Source organism: Danio aesculapii, chromosome 13 (genome assembly GCF_903798145.1).
Source record: "Danio aesculapii chromosome 13, fDanAes4.1, whole genome shotgun sequence".
Lineage (NCBI taxonomy): Eukaryota > Metazoa > Chordata > Actinopteri > Cypriniformes > Danionidae > Danio > Danio aesculapii.
Genome location: NC_079447.1, coordinates 10,984,427 through 10,998,115, shown reverse-complemented (window position 1 = coordinate 10,998,115; position 13,689 = coordinate 10,984,427). Strand labels below are relative to the sequence as shown.

The 13,689-nt window shown below is 35.4% G+C and overlaps 1 protein-coding gene across 1 annotated transcript in view; it reads right to left on the bottom strand.

Moving 5' to 3' along the window:
- Positions 1-13,689, bottom strand: part of LOC130240101 (kynurenine 3-monooxygenase) — a 29,125-nt gene that overhangs the window by 11,090 nt on the left and 4,346 nt on the right. The window contains exons 3-9 of the mRNA XM_056471516.1: positions 13,093-13,190; positions 7,640-7,729; positions 5,261-5,309; positions 4,348-4,435; positions 2,429-2,594; positions 2,261-2,332; positions 1,784-1,905 (exon numbers count right to left, since the gene is read on the bottom strand). Coding sequence (XP_056327491.1) covers positions 1,784-1,905; positions 2,261-2,332; positions 2,429-2,594; positions 4,348-4,435; positions 5,261-5,309; positions 7,640-7,729; positions 13,093-13,190 — 685 coding nt within the window. The remainder of the gene's footprint in view (positions 1-1,783; positions 1,906-2,260; positions 2,333-2,428; positions 2,595-4,347; positions 4,436-5,260; positions 5,310-7,639; positions 7,730-13,092; positions 13,191-13,689) is intronic.

The following is a 13,689-nucleotide window of genomic DNA, read 5'->3' as shown; positions in this document are numbered from 1 at the left end:
TTATTTTCTTTCCACTTGTTGAGATAGTACGAAGAATGTTGTTTACAGTTGATATATATAGATTTAAGGTCAGAATTATTATTAAAAATGATTAGCCCTCCTGTTTATTTTTATCCTCAATTTCTAATTAATGGAAAGAAGATTTTTGTCAACACTCATTTGTACTAACTGATTTCTTTCATCTTTGCCATGATGACATTATATTAGACTAGATATTTCTCAAGACACTTCTATACAGCTTAAAGTGACATTTAAAGGCTACCTAGGTTAGTTGGGCAAGTTAGGGTAATTAGGCAAGTCATTGTAAAACGATAGTTTGTTCTAGACAAACAGAAAAAAAAATATTGCTTAAGAGGGCTAATAATTTGGACCTTAAATGTTTGTTAAAAAATGTAAACCTGCTTTTATTCTAGCCTAAATAAAACAAATAAGACTTTCTATAGCAGAAAAAATATTATAAGAAATACTGTGAAAAATGTCTTGCTCTGTTAAACATCATTTGGGAAATATTTAAAAAAAAAAAAAAAAAAAGAAATTCAGAGGACGGTTAATAATTTTGACTTCAACTATACATTCAACCGGCCACTTTATTAGGTATACCTGTTCGACTGCTTGTTAACGCAAAAATCTAATCAACCAAAAACATGGCAGCAACTCAATGCATTTAGGCATGTAGTGATGGTCAAGACAATGCTGAAGTTCATTTAAAGGTAATTTAAGTGACTTTAAACGTGGCATGGTTATTGGCATGCCAGACGGGCTGGTCTAAGTATTTCAGAAACTGCTGATCTACTGGGATTTTCAAAAAAAAGAAAATATCCAGTGAGCAGCAGTTCTGTGGGCGCAAATGCCTTGTTGAAGTCAGAGGTCAGGGGAGAATGGCCAGACTGGTTCCAGCTGATAGAAAGACAACAGTAACTCAAATAACCACTCGTTACAACTGAGCTACGCAGAAGAGCATCTCTGAACTACAATTCACACAGGCTCACCAAAATTGGACAACAGAAGATTGGAAAAATGTTGCCTGGTCTGATGAGTCTCGATTTCTGCTGCGAAATTTGGATGGTCGGGTCAGAACTGGCATACTTTAAATCCATTAGTACTAATTGAGCATCATGTCAACACCACAGCCTACCTGAGTATTGTTGCTTATGTCCATCCCTCCAAAGTGTACCCATCTTCTGATGGCTACTTCCAGCAGGACAACGCATCATGTCATAAAGCGCAAATCATCTCAGACTGGTTTCTTGAACATGACAATGAGTTCACTGTACTCAAATGGCCTCCACAGTCACCAGAACTCAATCCAATAGAGCACCTTTGGGATGTGGTGGAACGGGAGATTTGCATCATGGATGTGCAGCTGACAAATCTGCAGCAACTGCATGACGCTATCATGCAAATCTGGACCAAAATCTCTGAGGAATATTTCCAGTACCTTGTTGAATCTATGCTATAAAGGATTAGGGGAGTTCTGAAGGCAAAAGGAGGGCCCAACCCGGTACTAGTAAGGTGTACCTAATAAAGTGGCCAGTGAGTGTATATAGTCAAGGCAAAAATTATTCATACACCTGTTAAAGTCTTAACCATTTAAAATACTTAATTATTTTAAGTAGCAAAGTTATATCATAATCAAAGTGAATGCAGAGGTTTATAATCTGGCTGCTGAATCTCCCATTACCTGCAGAACTCACATTAAACCTGTGACTGCGATTTCACAGCTCACTTCAATCAGACCAGTGAGAAGCATAAAGCCATGAGAGACTGAAAGAGCTGAACTTACACTCCTATCAGAGGCACAGAGTCAGCGAAGTATTTGTGGAAGAAGCTGAGGAGCTCGTCGCCGGTGCGGATCTTCTCAAAGTCTTCAAAGGGCATGAAGAGGGTGCATGTGAACGTCTTGTCCTTAAAAACAAAGCCAAAGAAGAAAATCATATTTCATATAATATATGGATAAAATAGGATGAGAAAAGTCTTCAAACAGTAACTTTATTTCATCTTTTATTCTATTAGATTTTTATTTTGTATGTAAAAACACTTGTGATTGTTCGGGAATACCCCACTCGAATTTCATTCATTCATTCATTTTCCTTCGGCTTATTCCCTTTATTCATCAGGGGTTGCCACAGTGGAACGAACCGCCAACTTATCCAGCCTATGTTTTACACAGCGGATGCCCTTCCATCCATGTAGGAAAATAACTGTATAAAAGACTAAAAAACAAATGGATATAGAATAAATAATTATTAAATAACCTCACCAAGTTGGGGAGGGCAATCATCATGAAAGTGTTCCTGGGCCAAATGTGCAAATAATTGGGCTCCATTGCAAACTTAGAGGACAGAGAGAGAGAGAGAATAAAGATGTAAACATAAAATCAAGGACAGATGTAAGTAGACTGTCAGAAAAGCATTGCTGTGACTCTCACATCTCCATCTTTCGGAGGCATGGTGAGCTCCATGTACCCGTGGGGAATGTACGTCTGGCTGTAATTGAAGCGACTTTGCCGAAGGAACTGTTTCCTGACGGCTGAAAAAGCTCCATCACAGCCTACGATCAGATCAGCCTGCATCTCCGTCTTCTGGCCATCGGCTCTGTTAGGAGACACAATCTTATTTAGATCTCCACTGACATGTAATCTAATTCACACTGAATGTCACACACTGACTGAACCTGCATTTACAAACTCTTAAAGGTACAGTTCACATTATTAAATAGGAAGATTCTATTAATCTCATCTCTCAAAACTCTTTATTCTCATTTAATATAAGTTTTTCTTTAATGTTTTTGCTTACTATTATATGAACTATTATTAAATATGACATATTATTATTATTATTATTATTATTATTATTATTATTATTATTATTATTATTATTATTATTATTATTGCTGCTCTTTTTTATTAATAATTTGTTTCATTTTTATGCTTTTTATTATAAAATATTAATCAATTATGCAATTATACATTATTTTTATTATTGCTGCTATTTTATTATTATTATTATTATTATTATTATTATTATTATTATTATTATTATACATTTTTCTTTCATTTTTATGCTTATTATTATATGAAGTATTATTAAATTATAACATATTATTAATATTATTGCTGCTATTTTATTATTATTATTATTATTATTATTATTATTAACTTTGTTTCATTTTTATGCTTATTATTACATGAAATATTATTAAATTATGACATATTATTATTATTATTATTATTATTATTGCTACTATTTTATTATTCATTCTTTCATTTTATTTTCAGCTTAGACCCTTTATTAATCCAGGGTCGCCACAGCGGAATGAACTGCCAACTTACCCAGCACATGTTTTACTTGCACACTCCACACAGAAACGCCAACTGACCCAGCCGGGACTTGAACCAGTGACCTTCATGCTACCCACTGCGCCATCGTGATGCCCGCTATTTTATTATTATTATTATTACTCGTTTGTTTAATTTTTATTCTTATTATTATATGAATTATTATTAAATTATGACATATTATTATTGCTGCTGTTTTATTATTATTGTTGTTATTATTATTATTATTATTATTATAAATTTTTTAAAATATAATAATAATAATAATAATAATAATAATAATAATAATAATAATAATAATAATAATAATAATAATAATGGTAATATAGTTATTATTATCATTTCGATTAATGGACGAGATCTGCATGAAACCATAAAAATTTTTCTTGTGTGTTTACAAAAGAAAATGATTTTAGAATATAGTGCCAACTGGGTGGAGCTAAATATCTCTAATGTTAAGTCTCTGATTGGTGGAATAGTGTTAGCATCATAGGTAATGTAGTTTTTTTGCACAAATTAATTAAATGGGGAAAAAAATTATGGAATTCTGAGCTTCATGGGAGTGGGCAGAGCTAAAGATATCTAATGTGTAATCATAATGGGTAATGTAGTTTTTATGCACAAATTACTCTATTGAAAAAAAATAGAATGGAAGGAACTAAAGATATCTAATACTATTGAAACTCTCTGATTGGTGGAATGTCAGCATCATGGGTAATGTAGTTTCTATACATACAATAAACTATAGAAAACTAAAATGATTTTGGAGCTTCATGGGAGTGGACAGAGCCAAACTTCTCTAATCTATTTATTCAGCTATAACGGTAAACTAATCAATAACGTCTCTAATAGGTAATAAATATGGTAAACAATAACAGATTTGAATTTAAAGCTTTCTTTTTTTGGGAAACCTTTCCAGTTATAAATTAGTTTATGTCCTAAAACTTGGCATTATCATGCGTAAAATTGTAGCCAAAAAAACATAAAATGAGAAAGAGATCACTGTTTACCCAATAAAGGTCATTGTTCCTGTTTTTGGACTCCAGTCCTGCAGCTTGTGATTAAAGTTCAGTCTAGTGTTTGGATATGCTTCTGCCGCTGCAAGAAATCATTTCAATAAAGCATGTTTATCCAGCAAATATAAGTGAATAACAATAGTTCGACCACATCCAACTCATATGCTTGTATAATTAAAGGGATAGTTCACCTAAAATTTAAATTTACTCTCTATTTAAAGTGTTCCAAACCTTAGTGGTTTTTTCTGTTGAACACAAAAGAAGATATTTTGAATAATGTAAAAAAACAGTAGCTATTGACATCTATAAAAACTTTTGATGGCTACCGGTTTCCAACATACTTGAAAAATATTTTTTTGTTCAACAAAAGAAAAAAAACTCAAACAGTTTTTGAATGTTGGAGTGGAGAATTATTAAATAATGACTCCTCTGAAAATTTTTTTGGGTGAACTATCCCTTTAAATAGGACCTATCCCTTTAAATAGGACCTAAAATGCAAAGATCACATTTATTAGCGGTTTAAACACAGTTGTGTGGCAACATTGCTTAAGTATCCAACCCAGGCTCATTCTGAAAATGTACCCCTATATACATTTCTGTATGTATAGGGGGGAGGTGGGGGGATCAGTCAGTTGGTCAGTCAGTAAATAAGTCAGTCGACAGCGGCCTCTGGTGGATTTCCATGAGAACAGCAGGCGCGAATGGCACTCGCGAGAGAAATTTGAGATCTGAAAATGCATACACAGCAGCCTCTGGTGGACTCACGGAAATACAAAAACTGCAAAAAAAAATGTAGCTTCTGGGACATATTTTGCTCTCTCCAGAAATGTATATGGGGTACGTAATCAGAATGAGCCTGGGTTGGGTATTTTGCATGTTTCAGACTGCTTTTTAAGCAAACTGTTACCTGTTAGCAGCTCTTTATTGAGGTTTGCTCTGTCCACGGAGAGGATGTACTACAAAAGAAAGAACAGCATGACACCAAACAGACTTTTTCAGGGTGTTTAGAGTCTGTCAAGCAGAAGTTTAATCTCTGTTATGCATGTTCTGGATTATCTGGGATATTTTGAGCTCTGAAACGATGGATTTATGACAGACATAGACTTCATTCACCTGAAAGGCACTTTAATCCACAGCTTAGATGCCGTAACTGTTTAAAAGCACCATGACACACATACACGACACTCTGTGTGTGTTTGTGTTTTCTGAGGAGATTACACGACAGAAGTAATAAGCTAATGATTTCAATGGTCTTCTGTTTCTGTCCATCTGCTGATCTATAAAAATCATAATCGCTGGAAGCCTCATGAAGCACAAAATGGGTCAGAGAAACTTCAGCTTTTTCAAATGCACTTACTGTACATGGAAGGCTATGTGTGAATGTTTATGCATTAATCGCTTATATATAGAATTATAGAGGATGCTTATATAATTCATTCATTTCCTTCAAGGGCTTAGTCCCTTTATTAATCTGGGGTCGCCACAGTGGAATGAACCGCCAACTTATCCAGCACATGTTTTACGCCACAGATGCCTTCCAGCTGCAACCCATTACTGGGAAACACCCATACACACTCTTACACACACTCATTCACTACGGCCAATTTAGTTTATTCAATTCACCTATACCACATGTCTTTGGACTGTGGTGGAAACCAGAGCACCCGGAGGAAGCCCACGCCAACATGGGGAGAACATGCAAACTCCACACAGAAATGCCAACTGACAGCGTGTGTGGATCTTAATGGAAAATATGGCGATGGTTGGATGGCAGAGGGGTGTCGCGGACAAAGGACGAAAGAGAATAGCGGAGGGTTGTCGCGGATGCAAGTGAAGAGGGTTGGGAAGTCACGGAAGAAAGTGAAAGTGAACAGTGGACGTGGGATGAGGGCAGTTGAGGAGGGGGATTAGTGTTCCGGCACAAATTAAGCCCTGCATGATGGTAATAGTTTGATTGCAGTGTTTACTTCAATAATGCCACTAATATATATGCACTCCACATGGTTTAATTCCATTTCTGTTTAGTTCAGTTATGACTTTAGTCGGATTAAGGTGATCAAAAATCGCTGTTTAGACCTTATGTAGGCCTACAGTTCAAAATTCATGTTTAACTGAATAAACAGTAAACACAAGTACATCTTATTGAACATAATTTATTTTCATTACCATTTATCATAGTAGAGCAGTTTCTCAAGCAGTTTGTTGATGCATTTTGGAAACAGGAGATGAGCCCCTGGTCTAATGCGCCACCTGGCTTGAGAAACCAGTTCTGAAAGACTTATTATTTGGGTAGCACACAAACTCTGAATGCCTTCAGCAGATTTCAAATGAACCATTTTAATCTAGATTAATCTAGATTAATTCCAAGATTAATCTAGATTTTAAAAATGTATCTATGCCCACCAATAATATCTACATTATATACAAAACTGTATTCTGGTGACTTTACACAAAAGGTAGAAAATGTGTTTTTATAATTATACAAAATTATTCAACAGACACATATTATTTTCATGTTCAGAAATATTAAGCATTCTGATGACCTAAAATGCCCCCAAAACCTTCAAATTATTTTATTATTATATATATATATATATATATATATATATTGCATTGCATTATTGTAGTATATAAGCAATATTACTACAACTACATGCTTACACTTTTTAAAATAAGTTGCTTCATAGAGTTTAATAATGTAAAGTGTGCTGCTTATGATCCTTTACATACATACCATCATTGATTTTGACACAATTTCTACTCTTTCAACATTTAATACACATTTATGTATATTTATTTAATAATGGACCTTTTTACCATAATATTCTATGGGTGTGGTGTCAGGAGAAACAAATCCTAAGTGCTCAATTTTCATGAAAAGACAGAAAAAGACCATTCCAAAGTCCTGATCACCACTTTTATGTGAGCATTATGATTGTAATGATTAACAAACTTGTTTTAAGGTTTTATTGACTCTGCTGGGGTCACTGGTCATGCTACTAATATTATATTTCAGCAAACAGACTCAGTCCAGTCAATGTATACCTGATGTAAATGTACTTATAGCAGGTGAATAACCCTATAACTGTGCAGCTTAACCGCTGTCATGTGAATGAGATTTGTTTTAGAGATTTGCTCTAAAGCTGCTTTAAAACAATGTGTATTGTGAAAAGTGCTATACTATTTAAATACCTTAAACTTGGATTGACTGAGTGAAGAACAAGGTAGCATGTAATATTATATACTGAGTATATTAATGTGACTATCAGAAAATGGTTATTGTTACCTGTCCCTTCTTTCCGTAGGGTATTGGAGAACGTTTTCCATTCACATTATGAATCATGCGAGCATGCATTGGGATACCTTTAGAGACTATCTGCAAAAAATATATATATATTAAAACATAGTCATTATGTCAAAAGAAAACTTATAAACTTCAAAAATATGAGCTTGATTTTAACATTATATTACATTTAGTCATTTAGCAGACGCTTTTGTCCAAGGCAACTTACAATTAAGGAGGTATTCAGCGATTTCACAACAAGAGGCAATACAAGAAGTGCTATTTATTCAAAGTAACTTGTTTGTGCTGCAATAGGTGGTTTTGGTATTATTCACCAGGGTTTAGGTGTTCTTGGAAGAGATGGGTTTTTAGTTGTTGTTTGAAGGATACCAGTGTATGTGCAATCCAAGAGCGATACATTTTTACAGTAGTTTAAGGTTATTTATTCATTCATACATTCATTTTCGGCTTAGTCCCTTTACTAATCTGGGGTCGCCACAGCAGAATGAACCGCCAACTTAACCAGAATATGTTTTACACAGCGGATGCCCTTCCAGCTGCCACCCATCACTAGGAAACATCTATACACACTCATTCACACTCATACACCACGCACAATTTAGCCTACCCAATTCACCTGTACCGCATGTCTTTGGACTTAAGGGGGTAACCGAAGCACCCAGAGGAAACCCACGCAAACGCAGGAAGAACATGCAAACTCCACACAGAAATGCCAATTGAGCCAGCCGACAATCGAACCAGTGACCTTCTTGTTGTGAGGCGACACCATTACCTACTGCGCCACCCCGTCGCCTAGTTTAAGGTTAAACTACTGTAAAAATGCTTTAGTTAAATAACTGTAAATTGACATTGCCAGAATTGCTTCCGTGACACTTTACATTAGATTTTTGTTTTTTACTTCTTCTAAGTAATTTGTTTCTCAGTTATTCGCAATGACTGGGGAATAATATCTAAAAAATATTTATTGCATTAGTTTATTCTTGATGTTACCGTGTGTTGATTGAATGGGCATTATCAGTGGTTATAAGCTGATAGATATGGGCCAGTAGGGACCTTCTGCGGCTACTAGTAGGCTCAGAAGGCTGTTATCATCCATCCATATGGTTAATTAGCTATACTGTAGATCACATACGGCTGCGACCAGAAGTTAACGAGAATTATTTATATTATTTATTAAATTTCCCATTAATTGTTTTTTATTAACGTCTACCCCTACCCCAACCATAAACCAAAGACTATAGAGTACACAAGACATGTCACTTGTATCTTTTTGAATGGTGAAAAGTGTAACTGTCAATATGGCGATTCTAGTACAGGAGCCAATCAGCGATCGCTATATGGCGAATAAAGCCCGCCTTCTAGTACAGGAGCAAATTAGCGATCACAATAGAATGAAAATTCTCTGGGGGAGGGGCTTGGACCAGACGTGAGTTTCTGCAGATTTTGTGTGATACGAACATTAAGAAATGAAACTAAAGAGACATTTGTTGTTTAATTTTATTGGTTATTAGTAATATGAAATTTAATCATAAGCTTGGCAAGCAGTTTTGGAGAATTTGATGTTTCCCCATTCAAACAGAATGCCCGAGCATACTGCCTGAGAGGCATTTCAAAGATGGCCGCAGAGTGAAATGACTTGCCTTAAAGAGACTTTGCATAAACCCAACCGTCACAGTGATGTAAAAACAGATCTGGATCTGGAGACTTCTCTATTATATATAATATAGCTCTATATAGCTCTCCATTATATATGTATAGCTGATTAACCATGTGGATGGATGATAACAGCCTTCTGAGCCTACCAGTGGGCACAGAGCGCCCCTACTTGCCCATTTCTATCAGCTGATAACCACTGATAACGCCCATTCATTCGAAGCGAGTGTGCCAACTCACTTCATTATTTAATACAATACTATGAGCTTTAATACTGTAAAAACAGAATACACCTTTTTAATATAAATTTATATTAATTCCAGAAAACAAAACTTTTTTAAATAAAGTCTATTCTCCTTCCGTATTTATTGGACCAAAGTACAGTAAACAGTAATATTGTGAAACACTCACTCAATCATTTTCTTTTCGGCTTAGTCCCTTTATTAATCTTGGGTCGCCACAGCAAAATGAACTACCAACTTATCCAGCACATGTTTAACGCAGTGGATGCCCTTTCAGCTGCAACACTATTTAGCCTACCCAATTTACTTTTACCACGTCTTTGGACTTGTGGGGGAAAACGGAGCACTCGGAGGAAACCCACACCAACACAGGGAGAACATGCAAACTCCACACAGAAACACCAACTGACCCAGCCAAGGCTCAAACCAGCAACCTTCTTGCTGTGAGGCGAACTTGCTACCCACTGCGCCACCATGCAGCCATTGTGAAACATTATTAGAAATTAAAATAACTGTTTCCTGTTTTAACATATTTTTATATATTTGATGACAAAGCTGAACTTCACTCTTTGCTATTACCTGACATTTCAGAACTAAAATAATGCTCAATAAACATGTGATATGATTATTACAATATTAATGATAATTACAAATGATTATTATTTGTAATGACAATGTTGAATACAGGGCTGCTACACTTTTTTTAATGAACAAGTTCAACTGAACAGTATTTAGTGAAAACATACTGTCACATTTTCTATAAATTAAATGAATCCCTGCAGAGAGAGAAGGAGAGAGAGAGAGAGAGAGAGACTAAAATTAAAACAAATGTGGTTAAAGCCCCTTATCAAATCCCCACAATCTAATTTAGAAATGATCTAGAATCTAGATTGACTGTAATGTTGTTCCAAGACCGACAAAAGATGTTGATCCAGGCGGATGTCCTGGATAAATCACATTTTGCTTTTCAAACACAAAGAGCTCACAGTGGCTCCGTCCATCAGTCTTTAAAACTCTAAAGCTTAAAACTGACTGTCAAACACATGCCTCAGCCTACATTTCTGTGAAACCTGAAATACATTGCTCTGGGTAAGTTTTGTTGCACGTTTCAGATGGCAAATCCACTAGAGGGCGTTGTCTACATTTTTGCAAATATGAAATTTGTTACTTAGGGTATGTTTTGTTCAGATACACATCCTTCCTGTACATGTCCTGATCACTTAGCAAACCACTGTATCTAAAACCTTCCCTAAACCCAACCAACAGTGTTTTAAAAACCACACAAATAAGAGAAAAGTGCACTGCGACCACATAGTTTTAACTTGATTCTATGTTTTAATAATAATATTAATAATTTCTTACATTAAAATATCACTTTTCTGGACACTCAAATCGCTTTACACATTTTATCGCCCCTTTAACAGTTTTTGTAACCTAATTTCTGATTGCGTACAGTGCAGTATGATGCAACTTTGTTCATATTTCTGAGAGTGCAGCATTTATTTTACCTAGAAACTGCTGTCAAATATATGTTTAGGTACGTTTTTGTGGTTTCAAAATGTAGGCTGAAGCACCTAAGCCTGTGTTGCGGCCAGTGTCCTGTTAACTCAGGCTTCAATAACTCACGCAGAGATCCTGATCTGGCATTCCTGACTCTCTCAGGCTGAAAAGTCACACAAGTGTAAAATAACCAAATCACAGAGACACTGAATTGGAAATACAGCACAATTATGCACCAAAAATCAAAGTTTAAGCCTGACTGTGCATGGCATGCACTGTAAGTACTCTCTGACCTAGTTTTGCATGGTCACACTTCCTCGCTGTACTTTCTTTACTTCCCTCTGTGGAAAAGTTTGAGACCAGCTCAGCCGTCACAGAATTCATGAGCGATACTACAAGGCAGGTTCTTCATGAATAAGCAATTTCATACTGGTACACAGTATTTAAGTACATTATAAGTAACTGTAATTAAATTACCTAAAAATGAAAAGTAATCCTTCATTTATTTTATAGTGTAAATAAAATAATGCAATATACAATATGCAATATACAATGCAATACTTTCTACATTCACACTTGTACACAGCACCTTATAACCTGTATATTTATAACAATCTGTACATACAACTCAACATCCAGCTTTCTTAACTAACCGCATGTGTTTAATGTTTATCTTTTTTATTTTTTCATATTTGTTTTGTGTTGTCACTTGTCACTTTATGTACACTAGAAGCTTCTGTAGCCAAAACAAATTCCTTGTGTGTGTGAAGCACACTTGGCAATAAAACTGATTCTGATTCTGGTTCTGTAAAAGTAATTTAATTACAGTAACTGGTCACAACCAGTACTGCATATTATTTCCAAACAATGTCAAAAGATATACACTACCTGACAAAAGTCTTGTCGTCTATCCTAGTTGTAAGAGCAACAAAAAATAACTTGACTTCAAGTTGATCATTTGGAAAAGTGGCAGAAGGTAGATTTTTCAGATGAATCATCTGTTGAACTGCATCCCAATCATCACAAATATAGCAGAAGTCCTACTGGAACCCGCATGGACCCAAGATTCTCACAGAAATTAAAGTTTGGTGAAGGAAAATTCATGGTTTCGGGTTACATTGCAGAGTGGATGGCAACATGACATTTGTGCTGCCCATTACATTACAAACCACAGAGGAGGTCAAATTCTTCAGCAGGATAATGCTCCTTCTCATACTTCAGCCTCCTCAAGTTCCTAAGAGCAAATAAGGTCAAGGTGCTTCAGGATTGGCAAGCCCAGTCACCAGACATGAACATTATTGAGCTGTCTGTGGTAAGATAAAGGAGGCAGCATTGAAGATGAATCCAAAGAATCTTGATGAACTCTGGGAGTCCTGCAAGAACGCTTTGCCATTCCAGATGACTTTATTAGTAAGTTATTTGAGTCATTGCAGAGATGTATAGATGCAGTCCTCCAAGCTCATGCGAGTCATACACAATATTCATTATTTTTCCACTGCACCATGACTTTATATTCTGTACTGTACATTATTTCTGTTAAGTGACAAGACTTTTGTCTAAGCAAAGTCAGACCTTACTGTCCTAATTAAATAATTAATAATCAAGGCATGATCATATTTTATTTTGTTAAAATAAGCGTAATCTAGAGGCCTTTGCTTTTCATATAAGCCACTTTTGATACCAAATGATCAACTAGAAGTCAAGTTATTATTTGCTGTTCCTAAAACTTGGATAGGCGACAAGATTTTTGTCAGGTAGTGTACTATTGTACTGTTTTGGTACCAATATAAACTCTTTAGAAACAAAACTGTGACAGCTCTTGTACCTTTATGGATAAAAGCTTCTAATGACTACCTATTTCTTATTCAAAGCACTGTGCTTTGCATTATTTAGTAGAATGAACATGTTTTTATGATGGCATATTAATTGAGTGACTTTCAACTATAATGAATGCATGTAAAATCTGAATAAATGAGATGAACAAAAAGCAAATGGTGCATTAAACACCTACAAGGAATGCATTTAAATGACTAAACTCACCTTATCCTCCATCCCCACATGTTTTAAGGCCTGCCGTCCCCTGTGGGAAAGGGCCAAGTTGATGCTTCGACCCTTCACGACTTTAGCCTGCCGAATATCTATCATGCATGATAACAAAAGATTAGTTCAACTGAACAAATTATGTTTGAAAGACATTTAAATCCTTATGGATGTACAGTACCAAATGCACCATAATCCTTCATCAAATTTTTCAGCATGTGAATAATAAAAAGTAGAGCGATAATAAAAAGATACAGAATCAAGTCTGAATTAATGAAGGCTGGTTTTAAAGGTTCAAGACACCCTACTTTTTTCTACAGATTTGTGTGTGTTGAGCATCAGTTGAGACAACATTAGCACCTGTCAGCTTTAATTGTGGGGAAAACTGGATCATTTTGAGCTTTTGTGAACTAATTTCATCTTCCGGGTTTAAAATAATTTTTGGGGTGAGATCAAAATCGGTGATATAGCGCGAATCTGCTAGTGAAGTGATGATGCGTGGGTTTCTCATTATTATTCATTGCACAGTTTTCTTATCCTATGAGAAGAGCTTGCTTCTTAATATACCAGCAGGGTTAATGGTTGGAATAGACAGGG